Here is a 17,087-nt window from a genome sequence, read left to right as displayed (position 1 = left end):
GGAGAAGATGGTGCAGGGGCATAGGTAAAAGAAAGTGTAAAGGGAGAGACATCTTAAGAATGGGAATGTCAGGGATGCAGCCATCATAAAACACAAGTAGTAATGAAGAATGGAAATGCACAGAGGGGACAAGTGTTAAAAAAAATAAAAAATCAAGCCTTCATACTCCATTCACTTATATTTTCTATACCCCCACTCCTAAATTTCTGCTTCGACCACTGCCCTCTATTCCTGCTCCCGACTGCCTGTGTGAGCTGACAGCTGCTGATCCCTCCTCGCCCAGCGCGCCCACTAGGAGAACAGAACACAGGATGCCATAATCAGGTAAGTTCATATATTTTCTCGTGTGCAATATGTTTTTAACCATCCTTTCTTGAACTGGGGACACTACAGCATATCCAGTAATGTTTAACACTATGTATTGCTCATTATTGCGCTGTAATGTTTTTTGCATATTTATCTGTACAGAGATTTTTAATTAAGAGGAAAAAACATTGCTTGTCATAAATTTTATCTGTAATTGTGTCAATATATCTATTTTGTTTGCATTGTAAATGATGTATTAAGCTGCTCTTGGGACTCACACTCAGTATCTGATATGCTGTTGCAATTTTTTTTATTTGTGAATGAGTTTTTATCTGAGCTTTACTAATGATTTGGGGGCACTACTATGCCATAATATGATTTGTGGGCACTTCTGCATGACCAAATATGAATTGAGGGTAATACTATGTGGCATAATATGACCTTGGGGCACTACGATGTGGCATAATATGAACTGGGCACACTACGGTGTGGCATCATATGAACTTCTGCCAAAGGCAAGTCTTTCATTGTTGAATATGATGGGAGCCCAAAGAAGTTGCTGTATCGGGGCCCAAAATTCCTCTTGTCAGCCCTGCCTGTGAGTCAAGGGGGTAGACGCCTCCAGGTAAATAATCTAAATGTTTCCTATCTAATCAAACTGATGGATCACATCCAATTATTTCTCACCCACCTCCTCTATCCTCCTTAATTTATATACTGTGTTATTTAAAATGAATAGAAAAGACGCATATCCAATTACTGTAGTAAAACAAAAATATTTTTCTCTGACATTTTGCTGTAGATGGAAATATTTTTAATGCGGCCGTGTGGGTTCAACTGATCATTCAATAGTTATGCTTTTTTTAGATATATGTTAGTTTTATTTCATGTGGAATGATTCATGAAAATTCTGCCATTACTATTTAATTGAGGGAAAAGGGTACCTGTTACCTATATGTGTGTGTAAGTACTCTGTTCGTTGTTGCTATTTTGTGGGAGATTTGAAAAAAGCAAAACATTGTTTCCTACAGTGGCGTCTGTATAATTGGTGGTATTGCTGTAGTATGGGGTGGCGTGCTGGTGGCAATGTTGTAGTGTGTTTGGTGCTTAGTATTGCTAATAAGTAGGAGAGGGTATTGCTATAATGTGGGGGGTGATGCCAGTTGCTGTAATGTGGGGGTAATGCTGGACGCTGTAATGTGGGGGGTGATGCCGGTTGCTGTAATGTGTGGGGTGATGCCGGTTGCTGTAATGTGTGGGGTGATGCCGGTTGCTGTAATGTGGGGGTGATTGATGTAGTATGAGTGTGTGTGGGGGGTTATTTATTGCTGTAATTTGGGTACAAATAATGTATTGTCATGGTGTTTATTGATGTAATTGAGGTGCTAATAATGTAATGTTGAGGGTCATTGGGAGAAATAAAATACCCCCCCCCCCCCCACACACACACACACTCATACTACATCATGTTGTACTGCGCCAGCATCAGTGTGCAACAATATAGTGCATGGAGCCCACAACACGTGGGCCTGTGTGCTTTAAATGCCAGGGCTGATTTTTAGTCCCAGTCCGGCCCTGGTACGTACTGAAAAGAGGGTTCAAGATTGGAGGACCAGGAGGAAGTGTTAATTTTATCTACTTACCTCTCTCAAAAATCTTGACAACTACACTACTGAGCATTCTCTATTTCATCTAAGTTTAATACCTCTGTTTAAGTAAATGACACATTTATTGTGTTTTGCACTCATCCTTTTAGTCGAATAGTGACAAATCCACTAAAAACAGTGTTAAAGTTTAGTTTGTCTGCTGAGGATGTCATTATGCATACGCTACTGATGTGGTGCGAGAAAAGTACATATTTATGAGCACATGTTTATTTGTATATGCCTCCGTCACTATTGTATTATATTACATGGTATATCTGTTGATCATTAAATTATACAACAATATGTTGCCAACTATGTACATACATCTGTGTGTAATCACATAACTTCATTACATAAGTATGCTCAAAAATAGATTTGCATTGAGGCCATTGGCCTTGAGCCTCAAATTCAGAAGAACCGTCTGGAATTTCCCTGGTTCCGATTTAAGTTCCATATTGTTAGAACTGAAACAGTTCAGATATTTATTTATATCAATCACAATATTAACTTATCACTGGGATCCTAATCAAGCTGAATGTTGGATATTCTAGCTTGTTTATGCCTGATTCTTTTTTTTACATGATCTTTGCATATTGTAAAGCTGGTTTGTGACAAACATCTCTAGAAGTCATATAATCAATGCCCTCTGGGCATTATTTGCAGTAAAATTTCTACTTTGCTATTTTGACAAGGATAATTAATGTTGGTAATCAAGTCTATAATTAAAATTGTTGCTGCTTTTGGCTATTGCAAATCAGTGTGCCCAAACTTATTAATTATATGGCCCTCTTGCATTTAAATGTATTATGCGACACAAGTGGGCAAGGCATGCGTTCACACAAAAAACAAAAAGACTAGGTCAGCACTACAGGTACTTGTGTAACATACACCAAAAAGGAGAAAACTATTTTCCCCATAGGAGTGGTGTCGCAATTGTTCTTACTACACCTGCATATATCAGTCACAGGAGCTCAGCATTGATTTGTTCCCTTTGTCTTCACATAGCTGGAAGAGTAATCACAGGTTCCCGTGGCACTAACACATTGCCCTACGGTGGTGGCTTCCCAAGGCAGATAAGGGAAAAGCAATCCTATAAGTTATGTGAATGAAATTGGATAGGAAACAACCAGTGTATTAAAATGTCTAAGGGCAACAGTAGGTTAAGTTTCTGCTGTAGATAAAGTCTACATTCTATGACCCTCAGACATTTACCTTAAAATTCTGCTCACGAATGACTCTGTATTAAAGGAGATAGAAAACCATAAAACGTTATATATTATTACTCCATAAAAACCCAGAATAATTGCCATTTACCCATACAACGTAATGTAATTGACATAGAAGTTATTATCACTCCTTGGTAAGATTTCAATATGTGCATGCATCTATTTCAAGACGGAGAACAAGAAAAAACACAATGGTTAATTTACCCTGAGTAGGTAACGGAGATGCACAATAACTAGAATTGGAATGTAGCAATTGTAGTCATTCATGATGATTTCATTAGAAATGGTTTTAATGCCAATGCACTATTTCTATTGTCTCTGTCTATTATATCACGTAGCTCAAACTGTCACAGAGACCTCAAAGATTTTGGTTGGCTGGGAGTGTCTATATTTTATTTAGCAATTAGCAAAATTGTAGAGGGATTATAAAATGCTTTTCCGTGAGCACTGAAGTGGTGCATTGCATGGTTAATGGTGATCACCGTATTGAGGTCAATAATAGTAACCACTGAGAATCGTGATGCCTTGCTTCGGTGCTTGATGAATAGATTTATTAGAAGCTTATGATATAAGAATTCCCTGTTACCTTGATGGAAAGAAGGTAAAACAAATAATCTAAATCTCTAGTCACACAGCTTTGGTGCTTGCTGAGATTTTTATACTTTGTTTCTCAAATAAAATATATGTATTTATTAGCGCCAGAAACCAAGACTGCTTATTTTTGTAGAATCTTTCAATTCTTGATAAGCAACTAAACCTCTGTGAACAAGCTCTCCCTAATCATCCCACTGCTGATCTATTCATGATGCTTTGTGTGTGGAAGTATAATAATTAATATTCCAAGACAAGAATATTCAACGATTTTGGGAAGATTTGAACAGTGGATCCCTCATCACGTTCATCTGCAGTGATTTATTGAACTCTGTTGACTAGAGAGGGGCTTATGCTCTGCCTCAGTGTATACTTTACATAGTGGCTGCACACTTATGATTGAGGTGCCAAAAATTAACCCAATATCCCAGTAAAGTTTCCCATCTACATGATTGCTGGTGCCCCATGCATACTACAGCAGGGTTTCCAAAACCCAGTCCTCAGGGCTCCCTAACAGTGCAGGTTTTCCATATCTCCTTGCTGGAGCACAGGTGTATTCATTACTGACTGACACATTGTAACAGATCCACAGGTGGTCCTTATTATGTCACATGTGATCCAGAAAACCTGCACTGTTGGGGAGCCCTGAGGACTGGGTTTGGGAAATCCTGTACTAGAGTATTGCTGAAATGGCACCCATATAACTGGCAACAAATATTGATAAATTGTCATTAAATTCTACAAAACCTGTTGGTAGGGCTGTACTTCGGTAAATATATAAATATAATGTTGCATGTAAAAAGATACTATTTTATGTATGATTTTTGTCCTACCACTTATGTCACTATTTATCTAGCAAACATTGTGTTATTTTGTGATAATTATGCGGTATTGTCCCTAAGCCAGTTACATAAATACCTTTTACACTGATGGAACACATTTTATTGTATTGTGTAATGTATGTTTTTACCTATTTACAGAAGATAGAATATACTCCAAACCTTCATTTGTTTGAGAGAGTGTATCTGCCACCAAGGCTGTCCTTGCTGTAATATCACAAAAGAAAATTTTAGTAACAGAACCAGTCAGTGTAGTGAACCAAACAACGTAGACAAAGTGGTTCTGTTTCAGAACCTCTCTTTTCAGGGACACTGGTACACTCTTTAAAGTCTGCTGACTGCCCCTAGCTTATAGATTTAACAAATAGCAAAATAAATGTTTTAAGTCCATAGACTCATCCACAGATGATGCAGCTCATATACCTGTTTCAGATTGGTAGAGATGTAATTAGCACATTGGGTTGTAGTGTTCTAGCTTATATTGTGGATGGTGTTTAGCAATGTGCACAGTGTATACTAAAGTCTTCTCCAACCGTTCTAAACATTTGTTGTACTTAGTGCTTTCCCTCCTAGTGTGGCTGTGTCTTTTCACCCAAATGAATCTTATTTATTCCAGCCTACAAATCTGTTTTAATCAGTCACTCATCCTGACAAGCTGTATCGCAACAGATAAGATGAATCAGTGATGATCACTCTAATATAACTGAATAAAAACCACAAGCACAATCCAGAAATGTTTATAAATATTTAATATCTATAATCATTGCAAGACAAACAAATGAAAAAAAGAACACCCTTTAAATTCACCAATATACATACAAACCTAGGGTTATTACTAGGTAAGTAAGCCAATTATCTTTATCCTCCCACAGTGCACAATGGAAAAGCTCAGCTTTTGTGATCTCGAGTAAGGTATAGAGACTGACAAAAATTAAAGAACATGTAAGACCTCAAGAATATGCATCAGTGTTGCAAGTTGGTCTAATAAATTCAGTAATTAGGATTCAAGTGGCACTTTTCTAATCATACATTTTTTTACAGTAATCATTACTGACCTGTGATTCATGTAAACTGTCTATATATAGGCTTTCACTTAAAATGAATAAATGCGACAGACTGAAAAGTTCAGACCCATATGTACAAAGCCCAACATGGAATATAATATTTGTTAAATGTTAAAAATCTATAATCATTGATGCTACTATCTTCAAACCACAGCAGATATAGAATTCATTTAATAATGTGTAAAAATTGGACTTTATAAAGAAGATTTTTTTTAGGGTTTTCTAAGGTAGGGACTCAGTATATTAGCAGAGGTAACTTTGTTCATCCTCTTTCATTGTGGATTTCTGAGTGAAGGAAGAGTGATTTGTTCTTCATAATATGGTATGGTGCACATACTTCACGTATACATAGTTGGTTTGTGTACACTATAAATTAAGTGCAGCATAGCTGTAGGTTCACTTGCAGATAAAGGTAGATAACCACTAACTAGGACTGTATAATGTGGTTGTCTCAACCTGATCAAAAGGACCATTTTTAAATACTGTGCAAAATCAACAGCTTGAATGTTAATAACAAGTTGTTCAGATTATATATAGAAGGTAGACAGAATAATATGTTTAAATGTCGTTTGTAGGCTTCATTCTGTAGGCAGGGTAAGCAATTGTATCAATATAGGTCTATAAAATGCAATACCTTATAATACCTTACAGTCAATAAATGAGAAATGGACTTGTTGCCTTTCAGCTGTGGCTGCATCCAAGGCATTTCATGTGCATTCAATGGTTCCAGAAATATTGTATGTCTACGTCTAGAGTGGAACTCTGAGAAGGGTTAATTATACACAAAATAAAACATACGCGATCAAATGTACTCTTCTGGGTCACTAATGCAACTTTGTGTGGAATTCATGTGAGATTCCCCATAGGAGACTTCGTTTGGCATAGCTTAGGAAGCAATGATTTCTTGGGGGTCGAGAGGAAGCTCATAGGTGTAAGTGTCATCTCCGTGCTGATTGTATGGAGGGACCAGTGGAGCCTCAATAATGAGAAGACCTTCTGGTGAAAGGGAGGCGAACACTGTCAGGGGATCCACTCCTGAGGGCAATCTGGAAAAGAAGATGCTTAGTTAGCGAACCCACAGCAAGCAACATGTTAAGTAATCTGCACAAAACATACAGTGATCTGATCTGTACTGAATAAAGCTAAGCAAGAGCGTTTCCTCTAAACTCTGAAATCTGAAAATGATAGAAATAATTAAAATTCCCAGTGTACATGGTTGTATTGAACTACAGATTCTCAATACAGCCTTTGTGTGGAGATTGTTTTGCCAGAATTAGTTCTTAAGTTTGTGGGCAGCACGGTGGATAAGTAGTTAGCACTTCTGCCTTACAGCACTGTGGTCATGAGTTCAATTCCCGACAATGGCCTTATCTATGAGGAGTTTGTATGTTCTCCCTGTGTTTGTGTGGGTTTCCTCCGGGTGCTCTGGTTTCCTCCCACACTCCAAAAACATATTGGTAGGTTAATTGGCTGCTATTAAAATGACCTTAGTCTCTCTTTATCTGTATGTGTATGTGTGTGTTAGGGAATTTAGATTGTAAGCCCCAATGGGGCAGGGACTGATGTGAGTGAGTTCAGAATTAGTGGTGCTATATAAAAAAAAGGTAATAATAATAATATATTATTTCAGAGATAATATTGGCCATTGCCCAGTATATAAAAATAATTTTAGGTATTTTTTCTATTAACAAAGAAATATAATATATGTGCAAATGAGACAAAATATGTTCCTGATACTCTATAATTGGTTACTCAAACATGAAATGAAAAATCAGCTTATTGTTATACTGTTTAAGTCTTTAATGAACACTTCCCCATACACCGCCAGTGGCAAGATGCACTGTACACGCTAGATCAAGGTGCACTGAATGTTGGGGATCCTGCTCCATTTTAGTTTTCATTGTGGGTTCTTTAGATGTTCTTCTGATTGTTAGCTGGAAAGGTAGGCTGGTCCTATGTAATATTTAATATTGTGATGTATACTATGGGATATGTTGTGAAAGATGAGAAAGGAAATCTTTGTCTTAATGTGCTTCTTTCTATACCATACTCTATATAGTATTTTATGTCACCCCTTTTCTAACACGTTCACCTTTTTTTATGATAAACAGTTGCAACACGTTTAACATGTTTTTCTGACTTAACCAGCACTTCAATAAAATAAGAAGGAAATTATCTTTCCTGAAGAGAATAGAGATCATAAAGGCATATCTACATAAGAAATCATGGAAGAACTACTAAACATTTAAGTGTCTACATTCCAAACAAAGACATTTAATAGAATATAGTAAACAATTGTATAGTCCTTCCATAAAAGACATTTCAAAACCCTTACATTCTTCCACTTCTACAGAACACACTAAAAGTGTATGAAATTTCACAGACTTTATAGGTTTCAGCATCTTGGATGAAAGGATGAAAAGAGTATTATTAGAGTAATATTAAGTAATATATGCGTCGGGGCATAGGTGTCGGGCTTAAGGGGTATCTTCCCTAAAAACAAAGTTTCCGTTATTGTAGCGTGTGTGGGCATTAGTTGGTTAGTACATGCCCGCCCCAGATCTTTGTCACTGTGCTCTCTTCTCTGTGTCTATAAGTGATTGCGTAATGATTAGTAAAACTTTAGTATTGCAATGAAAAATGTGCATGCAACCATCAAAGACTGAATCTTATCTAAGGAACACCCTGGTCATTATGGAATGTGTAGTATTATGGTGTCACATATCGTGATGAATTCAGATGAGGGGGGTTCTGTTCATACCATTCCATTGTATTAATAACAAGCAGGGTCATCTGGCGTTGCGCGGGTCCAATTTATAATGTGTAGAAGTTTTTATATATTTGCCAATTATTTGGTAAATAGACCAAAAATGCTGTTTATGAAATAAGATTTGTTGCTTTGTCGCGTAGCTGCTATGTCATGTTGTGAAAAGGTTTCCTTCCAGCAGTCAAACAATTGTTTACAACCAAAAAATTATGCTTTCAACATTTGTCTCTCTGTCGCTATATGGTCTAATAGCTTACTTTTCAATACTATGTCAGATTTGGCAGCTTTAAGTTTAGATTGTTCATAAGAGTAAAGGGAGCTGTCTACATTACATGTGGTGCTTTTGTGTGTATGAAAACTTTGTATGACATTGCTCAGAGCAATGCAATTTTCTGAATTGCAACTGGAAGTCACAATCCCTGCCAGCTCAGAGCTGGTGCATCAAGTGTTTTTGTAGAAAGAAAATGGCTGTTTGTCCATCTGCATATCAAGCACCTCCCATAAAAATACACCCTCTCTATTATTTTATCACATTGCAATAATATCGCTCTGCGACTGATATCCAGCACCTGTACGCCTGCTCTGTACTTAGCAAGAAACACCCTCAGTGGGATGTCTGCATTACAACCTCACAAACATGAGATAACAGTTACCACCCCTACTACAACCATCTACACAACTCATTAATTCATAGACAAGCATAGAGTAGGAGTCTGGTATAGCTCAAACAACTCAGAAATACTGGCTTTGCTATTGAACACATCAACATGAAGTGATTAAACAGATTTTTCTAGTACTGCTGGCTTCTAGCAGGGCAGGATGATTTGTATACTGCTCCAGTGCAGGATACTATTTATGTAAATTGCACATAAATCAATAGCTTTAAGTATACAGAGAAAAGAAAGATTTTGCTAGTCAGTCATGCTAGAGTATATAATGTCACACACTACAAAATAGCATATACAATGATATCTAATAAATTAATTTGGTTCATGGGTGTACATAGAAATAGAGTGAGGCGGGAACTCATTTCTGCACAAGATGCCTTGCACGCCATTTATATGTGCTGAATGACAGGGGAGCATTTTGATGCTCGGACCCGTGATGTTGGTTGCGCTAGGTGATAGGGCTCGATCATACTCAATTTCACTGAAGCGAAATCCCCCTTCATTGGTAAGAGCTAAAAGGAAAGTAAATTTTTGGACAACTCCAACTATTTTACTTGGGCTTTTCCCCTGTTGTGGTCTACTTTCCATGGTAAACCCCCTGTAGACATTTTATTCTCTCCCATATAGCTCTGTAGTAGCACTCTATTATGCTTCCACCTCCTGTGCTGTCCACTGACAGTAATATCGATGGAGGGACGCATACAAACAGCAGTGAGTTGTACAAACTTCCCATTTAAAGCTAGAATGATAGCAATGATATCAAACAGGGGTTATACACCTGTCTGGTCATATCCCATGTTTATTTTTTCATTATTACTGTACTTACTTGTAATATACTTTTTTATTGTATGCAATGTGCGCAAGAAAAACGGGATCAAGAACGCATAGAGAGGGATTTATGTGCATACATTTGGGGCAACACGTTTGTTATATTAACATGATAAGCAACTCAAGAAAATAAAAAGCTAAAATCATTTACAGTGTGTAAAAATAAATCTATTCCAAAAGGACACTATAAGATAGATGACATGTTTTGGTTACATTGCTTAAAGAAATTCTTTCATGTGTCAAAGTGGTTTTTGGAATATTCTTATTTTATTTTCTATGCTATAAACAAACATACATGAAATATATTCAGGGAAATCAAGCTAATTTTGAGGACAAATATCCGTTCTTAGGGAAGTGGAAACTATTCCTTTATGCATCCAGTAATTACACACTATAAGCCTGGGCTATGTAAATGTAATTGATTCTCACCATGTTATTGCTGTATATAGCTCTTACTATACTATACTAGTTACATGAATAGAATGTTCTCACTACAGCCAGATAATATTTATTTTCACTCACTGGTACAATTTCCAGTTAAATATATGAATCATGATCCTATCTCTATTGTAGAAACTTCAGTGAAACCTATCATCTACTCCTTTTCTTTGCCTGCAGACTGCCAGTTTCACACAAGTGTAATTGCCTGATGAATCTATATTATAAAGTTTTATGGCATATGCTTGGCATAGCCTGTAACTGACAGTAAAGAGGCAGAGATTATGGAAAGCTTATTACAGATGGGCAGTGAAATGCGGCTCACTTTTTTACAGCCAGGCTGAGAGACCACAGAATATGAAAATGGCATAAATGAATTTCTTATTGCTTGCTTAGAACAGACGGCGGCATTTACAGGTCACATTATTGATTGGGAAAATAAATGTTATCTGCTCAGTAAAATATATACACACAATGTATTGTCTCATTGAACACCTTTTCTCTGCATATACCCATATATTAATAGGAGAGAGACCCAAGGCTATACTGATCAGAGAAAAGTAACCCACATGAGTGGCAGCAGATAACACTTCTTGCATGCTATCAACTCTCAACTGCTTCAGCAGACCGATTGTACCAGTGTACCAGTGATCAACAAAGTACCATAGTGTTCCTAAATAGTGTTTGGATGCTGAGAAAGTCCTATGCATTTCTCTGCAGATGTCAGGATGAGGTGGCAAGTGGAATGGAGGGATTGATAAATGTCAATTTTATCCTGACCTACATCAGCTGTGCGAACTGATGCATATATTGCTACAACAGGCTACTATGTAGGCTGATCCACAATGCGCAAGCGCTACAGCATCAGTATCCAATTAGGACTCTTCCTGTCAATGTGATTGGAAGACACACAAACTGATCGAGGTCATCTCCCAGACGATTTCACTAAATAAATATATCCATCAGTTAAAATGGCAATATTTTCCGGCAGGCACTGCGGTTGTTTGTGGGCCAAATAGAGCTGCAATATCGCAGTATATACGGCAGCATTGCACAACTGTTCATTTATTTATGAACGTCTGTAATTAGGGATATGAGTTGTATTTCACAGATATATGGCAGTGTGCAATGAGTAATGCCTGAATGATTTTCTTTGTAAACAAGAGCTACTCTGATATTAAAAGAAAAGCAAAAAAGTAGAAGTTACTCTTATCTACACTATAACAAAAGTTAGGGTTTAGTTCTCCTTTAAATATCATTCATAATCATTAATAGCATAGTGAGTGACATCCAGTGGCCAAATTACAGAATGCCTATAACACATTACCAATAATAAATTAATGTCCTGTTTTCAGACTTATAATTGCCTTTTTGTTATTCAGCATAATGTGGTAATCTATATAGTTTCCAAACAAAGGAAACTTACTATATGGTAACCCTTACAAGTTTTTCAAACTTGATCTCAAATAAACTGAAAAAATTGGTGGTAGGTTATCAGTACAGACTGTGGAGGGGTTATAATTAGGTAGACTTAGGCAGTTCTTTTAGGGACTAGAATTTAGTGGGTGGAAATATCCATATTATAATATTACATTTTTCTGCTGCCTTTAAACCAATGGCTTCTCTAGCTGTGATGGTTTTAACAATGAACAAAGCTATTCATGTTTTTAAATATTGTATCTTGCCCTAATACAATATGACAATTCTGATTTTTGGATGTGATAAGGAACCAGCTCACAATATGGCTCATGTCATGCTTGGCACAGACTGAATGCTTCAATAAAACTAGAGCTAAATGAGCACTCTGACACCTTTCCTTCTCCATTAGGGTGTACAACAGAGCAACATGTCGCATTCCCATTGATTTGTAATGTCACATTACAAAACAATGGGAATGCGGCATGTTGCACATGAATGGTGCACATGAATGGTGAGGTGTGATGGGAATAGAATACAATCATCTGTGTACCTCCTAATGTCCATCTTTTGGGTGGTAATTATGTTTTCTTATACTGCTTTTCCCTGACTGTTTTCATGTCAGCTATGACTTTTAATGGACATTTCCAGTTAACATGTGACAATGAGTTTTCAAATAACATTTCCATATAACTTTCTTTTTAGACCCATATATAACAAAATCCTTTTATAAACGTACACTAACAACTACCATGTATATACATGTCTGGCATGTTTCAGTGTGCCTGGATGCTGGACAATGTTAGCCTTTGTACAACAATTTCCCAGTGTCCCTCCTCTGCATTACTAATGTTAGGAGCAGAGATGTGTTTAGCTTTCTGCTGCTGGAGGCTCTTATATTGAGCCCTTCCCACCCATGATACATCCACCATCAATGTCGTTATGACTTGTGTGCACTTTACAATACCAACATTGTCATTTTTAGATCTAGCAATAAGGTAAATACCACAAAGTTTTTTCATCAAGGAATTTGCAACTTTGTTAATTCCATGAATTTTACTGCCACAGACGGCCTCAGGTTGCCTCATTGTGTACTCACCCATAAATAGGAAGATACTGTACATGAATGAGAAGTGTTGTCTGTAGCTTCTTAAACCACAAATGTCTAAAGCTGGGTACACACTACAGAAATTTCGACCAACTTTTTATGCCGAGCGATTTTACATGCGATCGATGTTCCGATCGCTCGGTCCACGGACTGCATACACACTAGCCTTGTTTAGGACGATAAAGGGAAGAGCGGACGTCCCTTTAGCGACTTCTTACAGCCATGTTGTCATGAGCAATGACTGTAATTTCGTACTCACTGTTGTGGATTGGTCAGAAGTTTATACACATTACACAACGGAAACGAGATTGGAATGAAAATATTAAACGGTACGACCAACCAAATGAGGCGATAATTGTGTATTTGGGCAGACTTTCGACCATCGTGTCACTACACACACTGACCCGACTTTTGAACGAGTGGTCGTATGTCGGCTGATTCAGCCGATTATTGGACGAAAACCGTGTTGTGTGTACCCAGCTTAAGGGCAAAGTACAGATTCTATTTACTTAGAGTTAGCAACATTTTCAGCTCAAAAGTAATTTTTACCCAACATAGATCTTCCCTCAACTAACATAACCACGTGCGCTCCTTGCCAGAGATCCCAGCAGTTTGGTTCTTGTCTAGTCTACAATCAGCTCTAATTCAAAGTGCTGAGTTAGTTTATTACCCCAAGTCCTGACGGACAGAGCTGCGACCTGTCAGCAACTGTGTTGAAGCTGACATTGCCGCTTGAATGTCCCTTCTTCTGGTTGTCCTAGTCTGGACAAACAGAGGGTTCCTGGACAGTGAGGGTTTCTGGCATGAGATCCCACTGTCTTTGCTATTTGGGATGAAGGGGGGTAATGGGTAAAATTACATTGTAGCTGGAGGTGCACTTTAAGTTAATAATCTACACTCTTGTACCCAATGAATATTCACATTGCACATTTACATATCTAAATAACTGGTAATTGTCTTTTAATTACAAATAACTAATAACTATTTAAATTCTACTTTTCATTTAATAATTGCTGTAGATTTTCCTGTTCCTTATTCTCCCCCACTCTGGCTTTGTAGTGTCAGTCATTGCATTCCCTTCCCATAAGGCAGTGACATCAATCTATTATTAAAACTTTATGAACTTGGTCATAAGATTTCATAGCGTATGTCTAAAGCTTGTAAATTATATGAATAAATACACTACAGGGTATGTAACTGAGCCCATATGTTGAATGGATATATGTAGCTCATACGTGTAAACCTGTGCCACAAAGTTCAGACATGTAAAAACCTTGTATGAAATATTAAGTAACAGAGGAGAATGCCTAAACATTGTAATATTAGCTCTTACAACTTATCTGCCTTGTGTTCTACATAACTCACCCTATTGACCCTCTCCAGCCAATAACGAAAGGCTATACATAGACAAAATGGTGCTAGATTATGTTTGCAGCGTACTTTCTTAGCAGAAGGTTAAATAAGCAGGTGCAGCAGTGTAGAGGATGATCAATTATACAACTCCTAGAAATTTAAAGTGGAAATATAAACAATTTTTATTCAGATATATGCACGCATCCAGGCAGCGTTATAGATACAAATCAACATAAGTTGTCTAACAATATGCAAACACCACAACATAATAAAATTCATAGTCATACATATGGTAGATATTGTCATAGGCAGACTGACACGTTTGGGGCCATTAGAGATATTTATTCATACAAATCTCTATATCACACCCACAATAGGAATACTTTAGCAGGAAAGACAAATTTTGCCTAAAATAGAGAAGAAGTCTACCCAAGGGCGCCAAGGAGGGGAGGGGGGGCAGGTACATAACATGCCATGGGGACCTGGCCTGCCTGTGTAGTGGGAGGAGTCACCAACCTGGTATGGCCCTGCCCTCTTTGGTGGCTATGGAAGGGACCCCAAGAAGTTACTGTACCAGGGCCCAAAATTTCTCTTTTCGGCCCTGTGTCTGTCAATCGATGCACAGACAATATGCAACGCAAAACACATCGGACTGCGGTTGGGAGCAGACTTTGCAAAGCAAAAGTGTACCTTGATATACAGAGATGTGAAAATATCTTTAGGAAGTGCACTGTGCAAAAGTGTAAACTTCGCAAAGTCAAAGTAAAAATACTTCAAAAGTAAAAATAAACAAGTAATTTAAAGACTGAGATGCATACCACCATCCCCAAATCCTCAACTAGCCCCAGTGTCTGACAACCTGGTCTGGGAAATGGGGATTGTGTTTATTACCAATGGCAGTTTTGTGCGTGAAGTGTGTTTTTACATTACTTGGAGTACTCCTGAAAATGCACTTCTTTGATGATGTGCAACATGCATGCAAAATAGGTTCCATTTAAAGTGCAACCCCTATATCTCATTACTATAACTTACTTTGCAAAACTAAATCTGTGCTTCTCCGCATGACAAGTTACACAAGGTACACCTATTTTGTGTGTGCTAGAAAACCCTTCACTCCGCCCCCAACTCCTTCCTCTACTATGTGACTGCAACAACCTAGATTCACAAGCCTATTTGTCCAGGCAGATATCACAGCAACACTAGTGCAAATTGAGGAACATTGGGTTTAAAGCTGCATTTCTGCTGCAGAACAGCTGTTTTATGTTTTGTAATTGATCTTCATTTTTGCTCAGAAAGGATAGCTGAAAGGCACAGTTTGTCATGAAAGGAGAGCAAAATCTATTTCACGTTTTGATCACAAGAGACAGAGGAATTATAGATGCCTAAACGTTGAATAAATAATGTTTGTATTAGTTATATGCTGGTACACAACTACCAATAAAAATATGTAGCTCAGTCAACACTATGCTCATCTGTATGAGCTAAGGTCCTTTAGACCAGGGTTTCACATACTACTTAGCACATGTACCCTATGTGACACCAAGGGCCTCATGTTGAGAGGGACACAATCTCCATCTAAAACACAGGTGGAAATTACATACAAGAATAAGACACAAGTTATACAGATATGTTCCTCCGGATGCATCTAAGCTGATCGTCATCACTATCAGTTTGTAACTTACACTAGTGATTGAGCACCCGCAAGATTCCCGTCTCCTGGCGGGTGCATATGTGCATGAGTCTCAGTCTACATCAGTTGCATCTGCCCCAACACGCCCATACACGTACCCTCATCCCTGTTCCGTCTCTGCAATAGTTAGGGTCTGCAATCAGCCATAAGTGCTGGATGCAACTCAGTGTACATATGGACAAAACCGTAACTAGTGCTGTGTGGGCAAGCACAGAAGTAAAATGTTTATTGTACGCAGAAACCACTATTTGCATCCATCTCTACATAAACCCATATATGCTTACCAAGCACCCCCTATAGTGTGTTTATTTAGACCAAGTGCCCCTATGTGTGTAAATTGATTCAAAGTACCTACCAATATAAGTGAATTTATACAATTTAAATGTTTGGAAAATGCCCCATCTAGTTTTATATATGTTTACTAATAAACTGAATGTTATTTTTAGCTGTGTTTAACAGACTGTAACCCCATTGCATCTATCTGTGTTACTCCCTATGGAGACATAACATTTTGTTGTGGCTTTAAAGGAGGGAACCATTTGTTGTATTAAACCTGTTGGATGAAGCTATTTCACTGCTGACATACAGAGCTATTTCCTCCCCCATTCAGCATCCATCAAACACATATCATCCCACATAAAATTCCTCCTTCCTAATAAAGTATTCCAGTCACTTGAACTAATGACTACAACTAATGTCTATTCTGCAAATCACTTCATTTATGTTTTACAGAAACAAAGACAAAACAATCAGCCTGCACTGATGCATCTGCTCTCTGACAAACCCTCAGACATAGAAATGTTCAGCGGAACAGAAATAGTTTTCTTGTCAAGTGTCTGATCTTGCAATTTTATCTAGTCTTTATGCAACCTATGTACTGCGTGGATTTATCACTGCATATCAAGTTTGGCATCTATTTAAAGGGAGAATTCAAAATGTACTTTTGAATGGTATTGTATTAACCTGGGAGAGGGTGAGCTGCATCATCCGGATGGCAAGACATCCATAAGTAAGCATATGTGACCCTTGTTTAGCTGGTGCTAAGAAGCTGGGTGTTACTAATGTATTGGACAAGCACTTGCAGCTTTGGGTAGTTAAAGGTGATGACCACTGTATGAAGACTAGTAATAGGAATGTGTAGATGGGT

General features: G+C 37.7%; 1 protein-coding gene across 1 annotated transcript in view; it reads right to left on the bottom strand.

Annotated features, from left to right (window-relative positions):
• Positions 1 to 5,339: 5,339 nt before the first annotated feature.
• The window catches only part of HSPB8 (heat shock protein family B (small) member 8), a 32,069-nt gene continuing 20,321 nt past the window's right edge, over positions 5,340 to 17,087 (bottom strand). The window contains exon 3 of the mRNA XM_075178542.1: positions 5,340 to 6,718. Within this exon, the coding sequence (XP_075034643.1) occupies positions 6,559 to 6,718 (160 nt within the window). The 3' untranslated portion in view covers positions 5,340 to 6,558. The remainder of the gene's footprint in view (positions 6,719 to 17,087) is intronic.

Source organism: Mixophyes fleayi, chromosome 1, assembly GCF_038048845.1.
Source record: "Mixophyes fleayi isolate aMixFle1 chromosome 1, aMixFle1.hap1, whole genome shotgun sequence".
In the NCBI taxonomy this organism is placed as follows: domain Eukaryota; kingdom Metazoa; phylum Chordata; class Amphibia; order Anura; family Limnodynastidae; genus Mixophyes; species Mixophyes fleayi.
This window is presented reverse-complemented; position numbering and strand designations above follow the sequence as displayed.